Genomic DNA, 14543 nt, shown 5'->3' on the forward strand with positions numbered 1-14543 from the left:
AACTGAGTGTGGTAATGCTTTGGAGTTAGCATGAAACGTTGTCCTCCTCTGATAGAGCTGGAATCTATCTCATACTGCAGCTATGTGGTCTTGTTCCTAGGCTCCGTATGATGTCTTCACAGAATCACAGAATAGTTGAGGTTGGAAGGGACCTCTGGAGGTTGTCTGGTCCAACCTCCCTGCTCAAGCAGGGCCACCTAGAGCCAGTTGCCCAGGACCATGTCCAGGTGGCTTGTGAGCATCTCGAAGGATGGAGACTCCACAACTTCTCTGGGCAACCTGTGCCAGTGCTTAGTCACCCTCGCAGGGAAAAAGTGTTTCTTGATGCTCAGAGGGAGCCTCTCGTGTTTCATTTTGTGCCCATTGCCTGTGGTCCTGTCACTGGGCACCACTGACAAGAGCCTGGCTCTGTCTGCTTTGCAGCCTGCCTTCAGGTATTTATACACATTTATAAGATCCCCCTGAGCCTTCTCTTCTCCAGGCTGAACAGTCCCAGCTCTCTCAGCCTTTCATCATAGAAGAGATGCTCCAGTCCCTTCATCATCTTTGTGGCCCTTTGTTGGATTCTCTCTGGTATGTGCATGTCTCTCTTTCACTGAGGAGCCCAGTGCTGGGCACAGGGCTCCAGGTGTGGCCTCACCAGCACCAAGTAGAGGGGAAGGACCACCTCCCTCGACCTGCTGGCAATACTTTGCTTAGCGCAGCCCAGGATGCCATTTGCCTTCTTTGTGTCAAGGGCCCACTGCTGGGTTATGTTTAGCTCGGTGTCTAGTAGGACCCCCGGGTCCTTTTCTGCACAGCTGCTTTCTTGCTATGTGGCCCCCAACATATGTTGGTGCCCGGGTTTGTTCCTCCCCAGGTGCAGGACTTTGCACTTCTTATTGAACTTTGTGAGGTTTCTGTCCACCCATTTCTACAGTCTTTTAAGGTCCCTCTGTATGGCAGCACAACCCCCTTGCATATCAGCCACTCCTCCCAGTTTGGTGTCATTGACAAATGTGCTGAGGGTACACTCTGCCCCATCATCCAGGTCATTAATGGAGATATTAAACAGGACTGGACCCAGTATTGACCCCTGGAGTACACTGCTAGTTGCTCGTCTCCAAATAGACTTTGTGGCACTGATCACCTCCCTCTGGGCCTGGCCATTCAGCCAGTTTCCAGTCCACCTCCGTATCTGCTCATCCAGCCCATACATCAACAGCTTCTCTGTGAGGATCTTACGGGAGACAGTGTCAAAGGCCTTACTGAAGTCCAGGTAGACGATGAGCACTGCTCTCCCCTTGTCTACCAAGCCAGTTGTTTCATCATGGAAGTTTATCAAGTTGCTCAAGCATGACTTGCCCTTGGTGAATCCATGCTGACTACTCCTGATGAGTTTCTCATCTTTCATGTGCTTGGAAATGGTTTCCAGGACTAGCTGTCCCTTCAGAAAAAAATTCAGCTCTTCAGAAAATTTTTGAGCAGTCTAGTCTGTCTTGATCTCACGCGTCTTTTGATTTTTCTTGCTTCCTGTGTAAATGTGGCTTAATTTCATGAAGTGTTTTCAAGGGTGCTGTTCTTGACTTTCTTACCATTTGCATATTCTCTTTTCCTGCAGCTATATTTGCTGGTAGGAGTCACATGTTTTAATTTCCTGCAACTGTGTAAATCTGATGGTTTGCTATGACTGTGAACTCTTGGTGGAGTTAAATTTTGATTTACTGAAGTATGTGTTTGTAGTATTTTATCATATGGTTTTTTTCTTGAAATATGTCATACAGTCAGCTCTCTTCTCCCAGTTGACAGGGAGGAAATGGCAGGGAAACCGTGGATGATACTGGATGTCTGGAGGGAAGAGGATGTGAAGGTACTAGATGGGCTTTGCATATGGTCAGCATAGCTTTGTCAGGGCTGATTGAAATGAGCTCTGCAGAAAGCTCTGCAAAGAGCCCTCGTGCAACCTCCAGATGAAACTGCTTGAGTGTGTCTGTGTTACTCCCCTGGTTCTGAGGTACTGTTGTAGCTGGGCTTTGTGCTGCACCTGGATTAACAAACCTTTCTGGAACCTAACCCAAGGTATGGCAAATTTGAGTGGCTCTGCAGAAACCAGTGGGGGACGAGCAGGATTGGGGCAGAGCCAGAACTAATAAATGCTGCTCATCTGAGTTGGCTCTGAGGAGGTGCAGCTCTAGGTTACTACTCAACTCAAGGCTGAATTAGGACTAAAAGTGATGTGTAGCTTTGTCCATTTTTTCATATACTTTTTTAGCTATACAAAATGAGTATCATTACCTACTATTTCATCCTTAATTTAGTTTGAAATAAAAGTTGTAATTTTAAAAATAAGGATAACTGTGTTTCTCAGCATGGAGGGGTGTATGTGGAGAAACCCTGCTTTACATTATAGTAAACTTCTATTGAGACAGTACTTTTACAGTGACATTTTCATTTGTGGTCAGTCCTTAGTCAAAGAAACAATTGTTCGAATTACAAATGGAAAACTCAGCTTAGCATTCATACCAGTATGTATGATGGTGGTGTAAGATTTTGAAGTGATTTGACAAAAACCAGCCCTAAACTATTACAGAGGTTGTTAGAACTCGCTGCTAAAAAGGTATTATTTTTCCTTTTAATAAAATGATCATTTTAACAGGTCTCATAGTCTGTATGTAGGAAAAGCTTTAAAGCAGAATCAAGAGAAGAGGACTGAAGCACTCAGTGGTGGGTTTAGGTTCTCATGGTAACAGTCTGAGCAGAAGGTGATCATAGGGTGATACTGTGAAAGTCTGGAGTCACCTGAGATTTACCTACTACAGCTTTCCAAAAAGTGCCCATGTTGAAGGAGCTGCAGTCCTTAGAAATTACTGACTGAAAAATCTCAGGATATTCAACATATACACTGTAATTCTGTACTTCTGGAAGGCTCTGGGTGTAAAGCAGAGTCCTTCATGCTCCAAATTTCTTTGGCTTATTACATGGAAATTAACTCATCTCTTCTGCTTTCTTTTAGAGACTTGCTTTCAGTTTTTTTATCTAACTTGATCTAAAGTGATTTATATCATGCTTATTTTTATACTTTTTGGTGTAAAGACTCTTTTTGAGTAAGAAGGAAAATGTGTATATCGCAGCATGCAGAGGTGAATTTAAGTGTTGCTATGCATCTTGAAGTTGTACTGGTATGGTAGAGGCAAAACCTACTTTATTTTCTGTGTTCTAGAAAAACTAGATTGGAATACATCAGCTTTAGCTTCTTGCATTTGTAGTGTGAAAATAAGCAAAATCCTTTAACTGAGCATACCTGTATTTTTGACAGGTGTTGCCATGGTAGTTGCAAAATGCTGCTAGAGTATGTGATAAAGGTAATATAAAGGATACTAGAAAAATAAACAAAATACAGTGACATATTCAAGAATGAGTGCCGTGGCTTAGGGCAGTAACCCCAGCCTGCCGTGCAGCACAGTGCAGTGAAGCTGAGTAGTGAATTGTAGCTGCAGCTGTAAGCGGCATATTGGCAAATGCAGTATTCCCAGTGGACTTTGGGTTTAGGTCTTCTGTGTGTGGGAGTGGGAGGGGAGGAAGGGTAGGTAAGTGGATAGGGACTTAGCTGACTCTGTCACAGCTGGTCTCTAACTAAGCCTTTTGATCATCGACCTTTAAATAGCGCGGTTCTCATCTTTGGTGTTCAGCTATTGTAGTCTAGCTGATGCGTGTTTAAATTTCAGTGATTTGCTACCATTTCATTAAGAAGCAAAGGCACAAGAGCATGAAAGAAGAAAGAAGGGAGGGATTGTGATTCTCTAGAGGTAAACAGTCTTTACGATGAGTTCCCAGGAAATGCTATCAATAACTTAGTGCTTGGACTTTGTGAAATGAGGGGGCAACAACATTTTTGCCATTTGGGGTGCACGCACAACTACAAGCAGATTCCAGTTTCGATTTTACTGTCGTCTCCAGAGAGTTTTGTGGCCGTGAGCAGCTTGTGGAAGGTGTAAGTTTGCAAAGCATTTCTTTGCTTGATAAGCTTCTAGTTTGTTTACTTTTTAGGGTCAGAGTCTCAGGAAGTTTGAACCCAAGTATAGGCTGCATACATCTCAGAGCTAAGCTACCTTTATAATTGCTTTCTGTTCATTCACAGTTTGTGTGTGTGCATGCAGATGCATGGTGTCTTCCTCCCCATGTGTGTCTTCTGTGCTACAGTGTGTTCAAGAGTAATTTGGTTTTAGGCTCAGGGAGCTTGGTCATCTTTGAGCTCCACATCACATACTAAAATCTTCATGAGGCTCAAAGCTGTACAATACTTTCTACATAGTTCACAGAGTCCCCAGAGCTTTCATGCATGGGAGGTGATTGTGTCTCCTTGATGTTTCTATTGCTCCAACGAAAGACACTACTACAGAGTCAGCAGTGCTTACTGGTTGGTTTCCTGTCTGAGCTGAGGATTTGGCTTACACCACAGCCAAAGCCAGCTCCATTTTCTGATCAGTCACACGGCGGAGCCTTGGCATGGGAATGGCACTTGCGTGCCGGTGGCCTCTTGTGGCTCAAAAGTCACAGGCTGGCCACCCATGGTGTTGCCGTGGTCTGTTTGAACTATGTGTTCGCCGCATCTCTGAAAATCATAGCCAACATCTGCTGAATTTGGTATCCACATTTGAACATAAGAAAAATTGAGTTACTGTGAAGCACTGTGCCATAACTAGTCTGCGACTTAGTTTCACTGTTTGAACAATAAAGCTAAACATGCTCAATAAGGGCCCTGAGGGTTATCTGGTGTGTTTTGTCACGTCCTGTGACTTCAAGGTGAAGACCGTAGATTCTGTAGCTCAACTAACTGACTGGTTTGGGATTCCTGTGTTTCCTTAGGTACAACATTGATCCTGGCTTGTACTGTCCATTTTTCTCTCTTGGGGCGTGCATGGAAGGTTTGAACTCTTTGTTCAGTCAGCTCCTAGGAATATCCCTTTATGCTGAACAGACACAAAGAGGAGAGGTTTGGTCTGAAGATGTTCGAAAGTTGGTAAGTATTCTTGTTCCCAGCATCTGAAACGACAAAGGGAAGTTAGACAAGATGGTGTACTCCTCTGAGCCATGAATCAGACTTTGTTTTTAAATTACTTGGGTACCTATCAAAAGCACACACTTGTCTAATTTTAGTTGAAGTTAGACCTCAAGGGCTTTATACTCTCTCTAAGTGCCTTTAGTATGCTTGGTATTCTATGGCCTTTATAATATGTCTCTGTGAAGGGTGCCTGAATCAGTCAGCTCCTACAGTTCTCTGTTCAGAGATTACTGTTGTACTTTTCAAGCCATCCTTCTGAATGAGCCCTGCTAGTTTTTTTAGTTTCACTTTGTAGATGACTGTAGTCAACTAGAATGCTGTAGGTGCATATTCTAGCAGTCATGTGTCTTTGCCTCATTTTTTATTCTGTATGTCATCTTTACTTTGAGATTGGTTTTTATGTCTTTATTTTTTCCCCTCCTCTTAGGGGAGGGTAGAAAAAAAACCTCTGGCAATAATTTACTCATCAGGTTCCCAGGTTCTTCTGTTGTCTTCCCTCCATGTATTCACTGTCAGATCTTCTTCACTGCTCTTCCACATCCAGCAAGAGCTGCTGCTCTTTATATGCTGTGGATCAATTTATAACTACTCCTTACTCTTTCTATTTTTATTTCCACGGTAAATTAGCTTTAGTTACTGTTGACTTCTCAGAAGTCATTTAGGGGCTACAGGCAGTCTTACTTTTAATACTGATCTGTGACTAATTAGTTTTGAGCAAAATACAGAAATGGCTGTAGTTTGAGGGACAAGTTGTGAATCTTGTGTATATTTTTTTCCAACTAAAATTGCCAAGAGATTTTACATTAATTATTCTCAGTTTATTTGTCACTTATTCATTATAAATCTTTGGATTAGAATACTTTGTCTTCAATTTACACATTTTATCAGTGCTTACACTATGGAAATGGTACTTTTTTTTTCTTCAGGCTGTTGTTCATGAAACTGAAGGTTTACTAGGATACATCTATTGTGACTTCTTTCAGCGACCTGATAAACCACATCAGGTAACATTTATGATCTGATTCCAGCATGGGTTGTATTTGAGTAATGCCTGTAGTGTTAGGGCCATTTACGTTCAATGTAAGTTTAGTAAAAGTTATCTTGATTTAAAACAAATTAAATTTAAACAGGGAAAGTCTGTAACTTCAAATGTGGTTTTAGGTAAAATATTTTTGTGAGTAACCTTTCATTTAAAAAACATCGCCTGATAGGCTGAACTCAGACTCTGTTCTACAGAACGATGGGCACTATGAAATGTCATAGAGCTCTGTTTAGAGGTATGGTAGATTTTTACCCTCCTATCTTCTGGCCTACTATTTACAAGAAAAAACAATCTGAAATTTTAGTAGTCTCTAAAGTTGAAAGCTTATCACAACAACTGATTTTTATTCAAAATTCTACTCAAAACTGTAGATGGTTCGAGCTGTTGTGGCACACTCACTGATGCTGCCTAGTGCCAGTATATTAACTATACGATGCAGTGCAATAAACACTTCACTCTGTAGAAGCATCTGCAAATTACTGCCTTTAGTGAGGTGGTAAGAGGACAAACTTTAAATCTGCATTAGTTTAATATATTACTTTGTTTTGCTACTATTTCACAATACACTAGGAGTGCTGTGCATTACGTTTTATAAAGAAGTTACTGCTAAAGAATGAGGAGAACTTAATCTATAAATTATGGATTTGGCACATCAGTAAATTTCTTTGAGCTAGGGATATTTTTTAGAAAAAATGAGAGGTTTTGATAATTCTGAAACAAACAAAAAATATTTTCTAAAAACAACACAGTCTTTTCTTTATGGAATAAGAGTTTCTTTATGAGTATGAAGCAAATAATAGAAATGGAGAAACAGTGTGCTGCTGTTGATCAACACTTAATGATCATTGAATTCAACCTGTGCAACTGAGTATATGTTTAGGTTTGGTTTAAGAGTTTAAGTTTAATGTAATAATTTCATCATTGTTTTAATATCATCAATATAATGACATTGGCCGTCTGTATGTTTGCTTTTATCTTGAAAAGGATTGTCACTTTACAGTTCGTGGAGGCAGGCTGAGGGAAAATGGGGAGTACCAGCTGCCTGTAGTTGTTCTTATGCTTAGCCTGCCCCATTCAGCAAGGGGTACACCAACGCTACTAAGTCCTGGCATGATGGAGAATCTCTTCCATGAAATGGGACATGCTATGCATTCGATGCTGGGAAGAACTCGGTACCAACATGTCACCGGTGAGAAAGTTTGAATAGCAAATTTTTTGTTTTAGTTAAATGTTTGATTTCTAGAAGAAGGGAGTAGATTATCTAAAACCCAACCAAACAACATTTGAATATTCTTCTTCTCCTAATAAAAATTAGGCATTTGTATCTCTTCTTTCTAGTTCTAGTGGTGGTATCCACTCTTGCAAGCTTGCCTTATGTGGAGTTTATAATAATGGAATAGCTGGAGAATTGAGAATAAATTGAACTAAACTTGTGCCTAGTGTAAAAGCACAGTGCATCCTGGGTTGGAAGTGACTTAGGAAATTGAATTAAGGAATTTAGTAAAATAGTACTTGCAAAGAGCATACACTGGCAATGCAGAAAAGCCAGGCCTTTTCTAGTTGATCCTGATTAAAGCAAAGTTGATAAATTAAAAACAGATTGTATTTGCAAGCATGATGAACTGCTAGGCTTTTTTATCATACATAAATGAACATGAATGAATATGCAATCACAGCTTAGTGGATGCACAGGAAAGGAATGCTGCCTTTCTACATTTAGTCCCTCTTCTCAAGGAGTGGCAATGAGTGCACTGGCTGAGAGCTCACAGGCTGCTGTGGCCTTCTGTCGTTGTGGCAAATGGGTCAAAGACACGTTCTGGTTAAAGCTGCTTGGCATGCTACTTTTCTTACCTGTGGACAGGCTTGGTGCCAGGGAAGTGGTGGAGTCACCATCCCCGGAGATATTTAAAGGATGGGTAGATGTGGTGCTAAGGGACACGGTTTAGTGGTGGTTTTGGCAGTGTTAGGTTGATGGTTGGATTTGATGGTCTTAAAGATCCCTTCCAACCTAGACAATTCTATGATTCTGATTCTATATTCTCTTCTATAATAGTGTCCTAGAAATCCAGTTTGCAGTAGACATTTGCTTATTTAAAAAAAAAAAACACAGCCAAGCAGTTGAAATCGTAGCTCCCTTGTCTGAAGGATTTTTTGAATATTTTACCATTTTTATATTATGCTAATGATACAGAGGGGAGTCCATCGTAGAGTTTTGTGTTATCAACAGATACTTTGCACCTAGTGACAAAATATTCTTTCTTAAGTTTTCCACTTTAAATTAAAATAGACTGAGCTGTTTGTAAGTATGTCACTCCTGGACATTGTTAAAACAAGTGAACGCTTTATATGCTCTGTCAGTATAAGCTCTGTATCCCCCTGTTAACTGCTCTCCCACACCCCTTGCACTCACAGAGCCTTGCTCATCTTGACCTCCAGAAGTACTTATACGCCCCAAGTAACTGCTTTGGTGGGGTTCTCCTCTTGTGGGGTGAACCGTGTGCATCTGCATTTCAAAGTCTTGAAGGGGCAGGAAATGGCTAATTTTGAGGCTCTGACTTTCCATGAGCCCCTGTGTATGGTTCCAGCATTGCCTTAGCTCCAGGCAGTCCTGCATCCCAAGGGATTTCACTCCAGATCTAGCATTTGGAAAGCAGCCTCAGAGGTCAGTTGCATTGTTTCTGCAGAGAACCTTTTTTTTTGTAGGCTTTGGAATGTGTGACAATCAAATGGCTCATCCCAGGGATGTCTTTTAGGGGCCATCTGCTCTCATGAGACACCAGGGTGGCAAAGTGTGGAAACAAGATGACTACAGGCTATTGTAAGAACAAAAAATTTGACATTCTAGTTGAGATGCCCTGAATGTTTGACATCTTTCCTACTCTCCCCCGCCTCCCTTTTCTGATTAACATTCCCAAATATTCAGAAACCCATTCTGCTGCTAATGGGCCCAAAACTTGGATAATACTGTACGTTTTGTGCTTCTTTTCAAGTTAATCTGTCATTTTAGTGTATGCATTTATTGATTGTTTAATGTGCGTGTGTGTGTAAGATTTTTTAAAATCTACCTTGTATTCCATTTTAGTTTGTCATGCAGTAGAGAGTACCTACATTTGTTTTACAGGAGGACTACCTTATCTCAGATAACTGCCCAAGCTTTTACTTTTCTGACTTTAAGAAAATGTAATTTTTCAGGAGTCTCTTTAATGGTTATTAAAAGAATTCTGTCACTTTATTAAGGAGCACTGAGAAAGCATAAATGGCTAGGGAAGCATCAGTGTAGTTCTGCAGGCATTTGTCTTGGGACTTGCCTTGGTTTAGGCTTTTTAAAAATTATTTTCAAGCAACAAAAAAAGACTCTACTAATGAAATGTGATGGCACAAAAGAAGGATTGGGTATTGTATAAGAACTGAATGACTGGATACCTCAGTGTTAGAAGGAAGATGCAATTCAGAACCGTGCAGTGCAGATCATGCATTTAAAGAGTACAAATAGAATTTATGCTAGAAAATGGGTATTTCAACAGTGGTGGATGAACAGTAAAATAGTTTTATGTGTTAATGCAGAACTACAAATAGCTAATGTGTCTGTGAAAGGGGGAAATGTGATTTGAAATTACATCAGAGGTGTACCTAACAGCAATAAGTATTAGAATGATTAAGAAAGATACTGGTAAAACCTCATGCGATGCTTGGGCATGGTTTTGTGTCTCGGGTCTGAAGGTCAGTTCAAACTGAAGAAGGAACAGAGAAAAGCTACAATGGATGGCTTTTGGACTTTATTTTGCCTTTGGATAGTGATGACTGAGAGAGAATATAGTTTCTCTCAATGTAGGAGGCAAAAACCAGTGTGGGAAATGCTATGTATACTAAAAAACAGTATTGGTCTGAAAATATTGAGTATGAACAGAGTATGAATTCAGATTAAAAATTAGAGAAAGATTTGTAAAGATCAAAGGAGTGATTTTTAAAAATAGTCTTCAAGAAAGAGTAGTAGAAGCAAAAACCGTACTTACATTTAAGACTAGTTTTGAATGTTGACATTGTGTCTAGCAGACAGGGATAGAGGAGATGACCCAGTGGGTCCCTTATTATAGCAACAACTTTGTAAATCCCTAACTTTAATATGGATATTAGAAATGCAGTTTTGATTTGGTGATGTGTTATACTTCTTAATAACTCCATTGTGTAAGGTGCTGATAAAGATTAGAGTAAATAAGGTTTTTGGGAAAGTGCTTTTTGAAAATACTAACTGGTAAGATATTACCTCATTGCGCTTACTTGAACTGTCTTCAATCTGCAGGAGTGTTCCTTGGATGAATCGCTTCGTATTCTAAAATGAGGTTAATATAAAGCATAAGTAAGCTCAGCAAACAGATGGAAGCTAAAAATTGTAACTGTGAATGGGATTAAGGCAGAGTTTTATTTACATTGTAGTTTGATTTAGGTTTAGGACACTTAAATAGATTTGGTGTTTCATGCCGGGCCAGTTTGGCTGCAGTCTGGTTTAGTTTAAAAAGGGTGTGATCCAGAGCTTTATAAGGTGCCTTACCCAGCTGTTCAAATATTTTGTTTTACTTTATGATTTATAATAAAATGTGTAGGATTATAATGAAGCTTTTCTGGCAATATGTACAATAACGCTATGGAAATAAAATATTGACTTAATAAAGGAAAGAACATTAAAGTTCACCTAAAGTCCAAACTGAAAGTTGCAAAACCCTTTGGGAAGAGTTAACTATTTGTGTTAATGAAAATAGCAAATGCTAATGCGTACAATTATTCTACCTCTAGGAACCAGATGTCCTACTGATTTTGCTGAAGTTCCCTCAATTCTGATGGAGTACTTTGCAAACGACTATCGAGTGGTTAACCAGTTTGCAAGACACTATAAAACGGGACAGGTAGGGAAAATTAATATGTAAAATATTGAAAATAGGAACAAAGGGGGGAAATGGGCACAAGTTGGAACATAGGAAGTTCCATTCAAATACACAGAAAAACTTCTTTACGATTCGGGTGACAGAGCACTGGCACAGGCTGCCCAGGGAGGTTGTGGAGTCCCCTTCTCTGGAGATTTTCAAGACCCGCCTGGATGCAGTCCTGAGTAATGTGCTCTGGGCAATCCTGCTTTAGCAGGGGAGTTGGACTAGATGATCTCTAGAGGTCCCTTCCAACTCTGAAGATTCCGTGATTCCGTGAAATGTATTCAGGAAAAGAATCACTTCTTCATGTGTTATTTTTTAATAATGTTTAAAGTAGAAATAAATAATGGATAGAAATTATTTTAATATTATAATTTCAGTTATTCAGAAAAAATGTTAATATTCTCATTGCAGAAAAGATGAATGTAATCTGTAAAAGAATACCAGATCCCTATATCTGGGGTTCCAATTACATACATAAAACTTTCAGCCTTTTTTCCCCACAAAGGTTGTGTAGTTTCAACACAACACAAACCTAGTGTAGTAGGTGAACAACTTCAGCATGAATCAAGTTATGTGGAACATTTTCATTTAATTCCAGGTAAGTTATGACAAAAATAGCGATTCATCATTGAACTGTCTAAAGTCTGTCTTAAAATAAAGCTTGGGTACCAAATCATGGAAATAAATGTAAATAATCTGCTGTGTTTAAAAACTCCTAGTTTTAGCACACTGTAGGGTAGTGATTGAAATATTTTGTGATGAAAAGTGTACTGCTTTATTTAGGATTAGATTAGGATTAGTTAGATTCTGGCAGTCATGAATCTCTGCATTAAAACTCTGATCCCTTCTGTACATAAAACTATTCTATGCCAGTCTTCTGCACGCATCTATTTCCTATGGGAAATTTAGAAAACAGTGCTCTTTGGAACAAGGTGACTTTCGGTGGTCACTTTAAGGAATGGCAGCTGAACATGATTTATACTTGTACAGCCATTTCAAAAATACAAACCAGTAAACAGTAACCAAAGATCTTTTTCTAGTGCCTTCGGCTGAGGAAGCTTCAGTGTACTCAAATATGATGGTTGAAGAATAGACTACCACTCAATGCAAAAACAGGAAAACCTCTTGAGTTGTGCAGTGTTACCCTCAATTGAAGCTTTTTATCCAATACTAGGTATTCAGTATATTTCAGCATTATGAAAGTGGAATTATGTGTGGCTCCATTAAATTTCCATTTTTAGAAAAATATGTTGCTTAACTTCTATTTTAATAGATACTGTCTGAGAAATTTGCTCTGTAAATCTGCCTTTTTTCTTTTTTTTTCTTTTTTTTTTTACAGAGCAATCATTTCTGCAGAGCTGATTGCACTAAGAAAGTCTCCTTGAAGCATGGTAGTTAAAAGTACTCGCTTCAGGAGTGTTCCTTGTTTATAAGTTTGAGTCCACATACTGAAATACTGATTTCTGGTGTTCTCTATAAAGTTCGTGTAGTTTTTAAACATTGTGGAGTTAATCTGATTGCATATGAGTTCAGAGAATGAGCGTGACAAAACATCTGAAAAAGATTTGTGGAACATTATTTATGGCTTTGTATTTTCAAAATGGCTTAACAAATCTAAACCACTTTTAGTTGCAGTGCAAAAGCTAAGAACCAGACGTTGTGTCCCATTTGGCATTTCCATAAACTACTTCTGTTTATCGGTGGTGAAATCTTGCCCTTTCAGAGAGCAATTGAGAGAGGTTTAATGTAGAAACTCAGTCTTGAAGCAGGCAAGAATGGATTATGATGGAAGATGAGAAAAAGAGCCTGAAACTGCTGTGTGTCTTTTGAGGGCTTTAGACAGCTTCCTTTTAGCTTTTTTTTTTTTTTTAAATTTAGAATGTATTTTGAAGCCATTATCCAACATATATAAATCTGCTTGTGCTTATGTTGGTTCATCTAAGCTAGTTCTAAGAATCTGATATCAGATTTCTGTATCTGTCATTTAAACAAAAATAGATTGAAGTAATCTCTTCTGTTCTTGAAATTTAGTGATTGTTACAGCAATTACTTTTATCTGTTGTGTATATGTTACAAAGTACTTTGAATAGAAAATCCCAGCTCTTTTACATTTACAACGTCACAGAAGTCCTTTTGGGGCTTATATTTTCTGTGCTTGTTGCCTGACTAATTTTTTTGGTGTGCAAATAGAAATTTGAATCAACGTTTTCTTCTCCAGTTTTTTAATTATTTGAAAGAAAAATGAGTCCACTTTACCCCCTTTTCCAGGGGAAGTAAGGAAAGTGCTTGAAACAGATAAAATGTGAAATTTGTAAAACCACCTCATCCAAATATCGTTCCATACAAGAACTTCCATTAAGTTTCTTCTTATGAATAAAGAGACTGAGCTTTTCTGTGTGAGAAGGATCCTTCCTGCAACAACTACACCAACATAGCTCTGCTGGATGTTGACAGAAGGATGGTCTTTTACTGACCTAGCTTGTTGAGGAAGCAGTGATTTGAAAAAGCAGCTTTCTTTCGGCATTGCTGCATCTATGCTATAGTTTTGCATGTAAATTTTAGGTGGTGTCATTTTTAACACTCCTACTGGACATATTTATGTTAGAAAAACTTGGTGGTGTGGTCTTAGCTTATGATTGCCCTTGCCATAAAATCCAGTTGTAGAAGGACTGGTCCTGAGGATCCTCACCTAGGATAAGGGCTTATGCTTATGGGAGGAGGAGGGGAAAGAGGTGTTGTTTTGATTATTAAAACATATGAACTGTTGAAAACTGTTTTTTAGTAGCATTGCAGAAAAAAGCTTGGTAGGCAGGCTTTCAAAGATGAGAATGCATTATGCATATAAAAGTGGATCATGAGGATCTGGTCCAAAATATCTTGAAGTTTATAGAAAGCTAGTCTCTGCTTTCTGTGCATTTTGGATGGTTGTGCTGTTGAGTACTGAGGGGTGAAAAAGGTTGCAAGCTCTTCTGGCAAAAGAAGCAAGTCTTGTGAATTTAGTTCAAAAAGCTGGCCAGCACAAAAATAATTGTTCCAAGAAAGTAGCAAGCCCAGCTTTCCTTTCATCTTAAAGAAAACTCAAAACAGAAAATCCTTTAGGAGCAAAAAAAAGGAATACAGAGGACTGTGTTAATTAGTTAGTCAGGTTAAATTGTTCAGGTAAGCTCATGAAGTCAAGCCGTACCAAAATGAGATCTTAGCAGTGCTTAAGCAGACAATCTGGTACATGTCTAACCATTCTGTATAACTGTGTTTATTTGTTTAATTTCATTTGTTAAGTGCACAGATATGTGGTAGGTCTGTCGAGCTAAATCATTTTAAGTTTGTGTGTCTTTGGAGGCTGTCTTGAGCAAAAGCCAGTATTTCAGCTGTTCAAATTTGAACTGACTTCATTTTTCACAGAGGTGGAAGTACAAAGGCAGTATTGTATTAGCATGATTACAAGAATAAGCCCACAGATAGTAAACAGTTGTAACGTGTCGCGGTTACTACACAGCGGTAAGGAGTTAAGTGTGCTTTGGGACACAGGGAATTC

At 39.1% G+C, this 14543-nt stretch overlaps 1 protein-coding gene across 1 annotated transcript in view; it reads left to right on the forward strand.

The window, feature by feature from the left end:
• The window catches only part of MIPEP (mitochondrial intermediate peptidase), a 77875-nt gene that overhangs the window by 28630 nt on the left and 34702 nt on the right, over positions 1-14543 (forward strand). The window contains exons 11-14 of the mRNA XM_009890643.1: positions 4846-4999; positions 5968-6045; positions 7068-7272; positions 10875-10984. Of these exons, the coding sequence (XP_009888945.1) occupies positions 4846-4999; positions 5968-6045; positions 7068-7272; positions 10875-10984 (547 nt within the window). The remainder of the gene's footprint in view (positions 1-4845; positions 5000-5967; positions 6046-7067; positions 7273-10874; positions 10985-14543) is intronic.

Source organism: Charadrius vociferus, unplaced genomic scaffold, assembly GCF_000708025.1.
Source record: "Charadrius vociferus isolate BGI_N301 unplaced genomic scaffold, ASM70802v2 scaffold278, whole genome shotgun sequence".
Classification (NCBI taxonomy): domain Eukaryota; kingdom Metazoa; phylum Chordata; class Aves; order Charadriiformes; family Charadriidae; genus Charadrius; species Charadrius vociferus.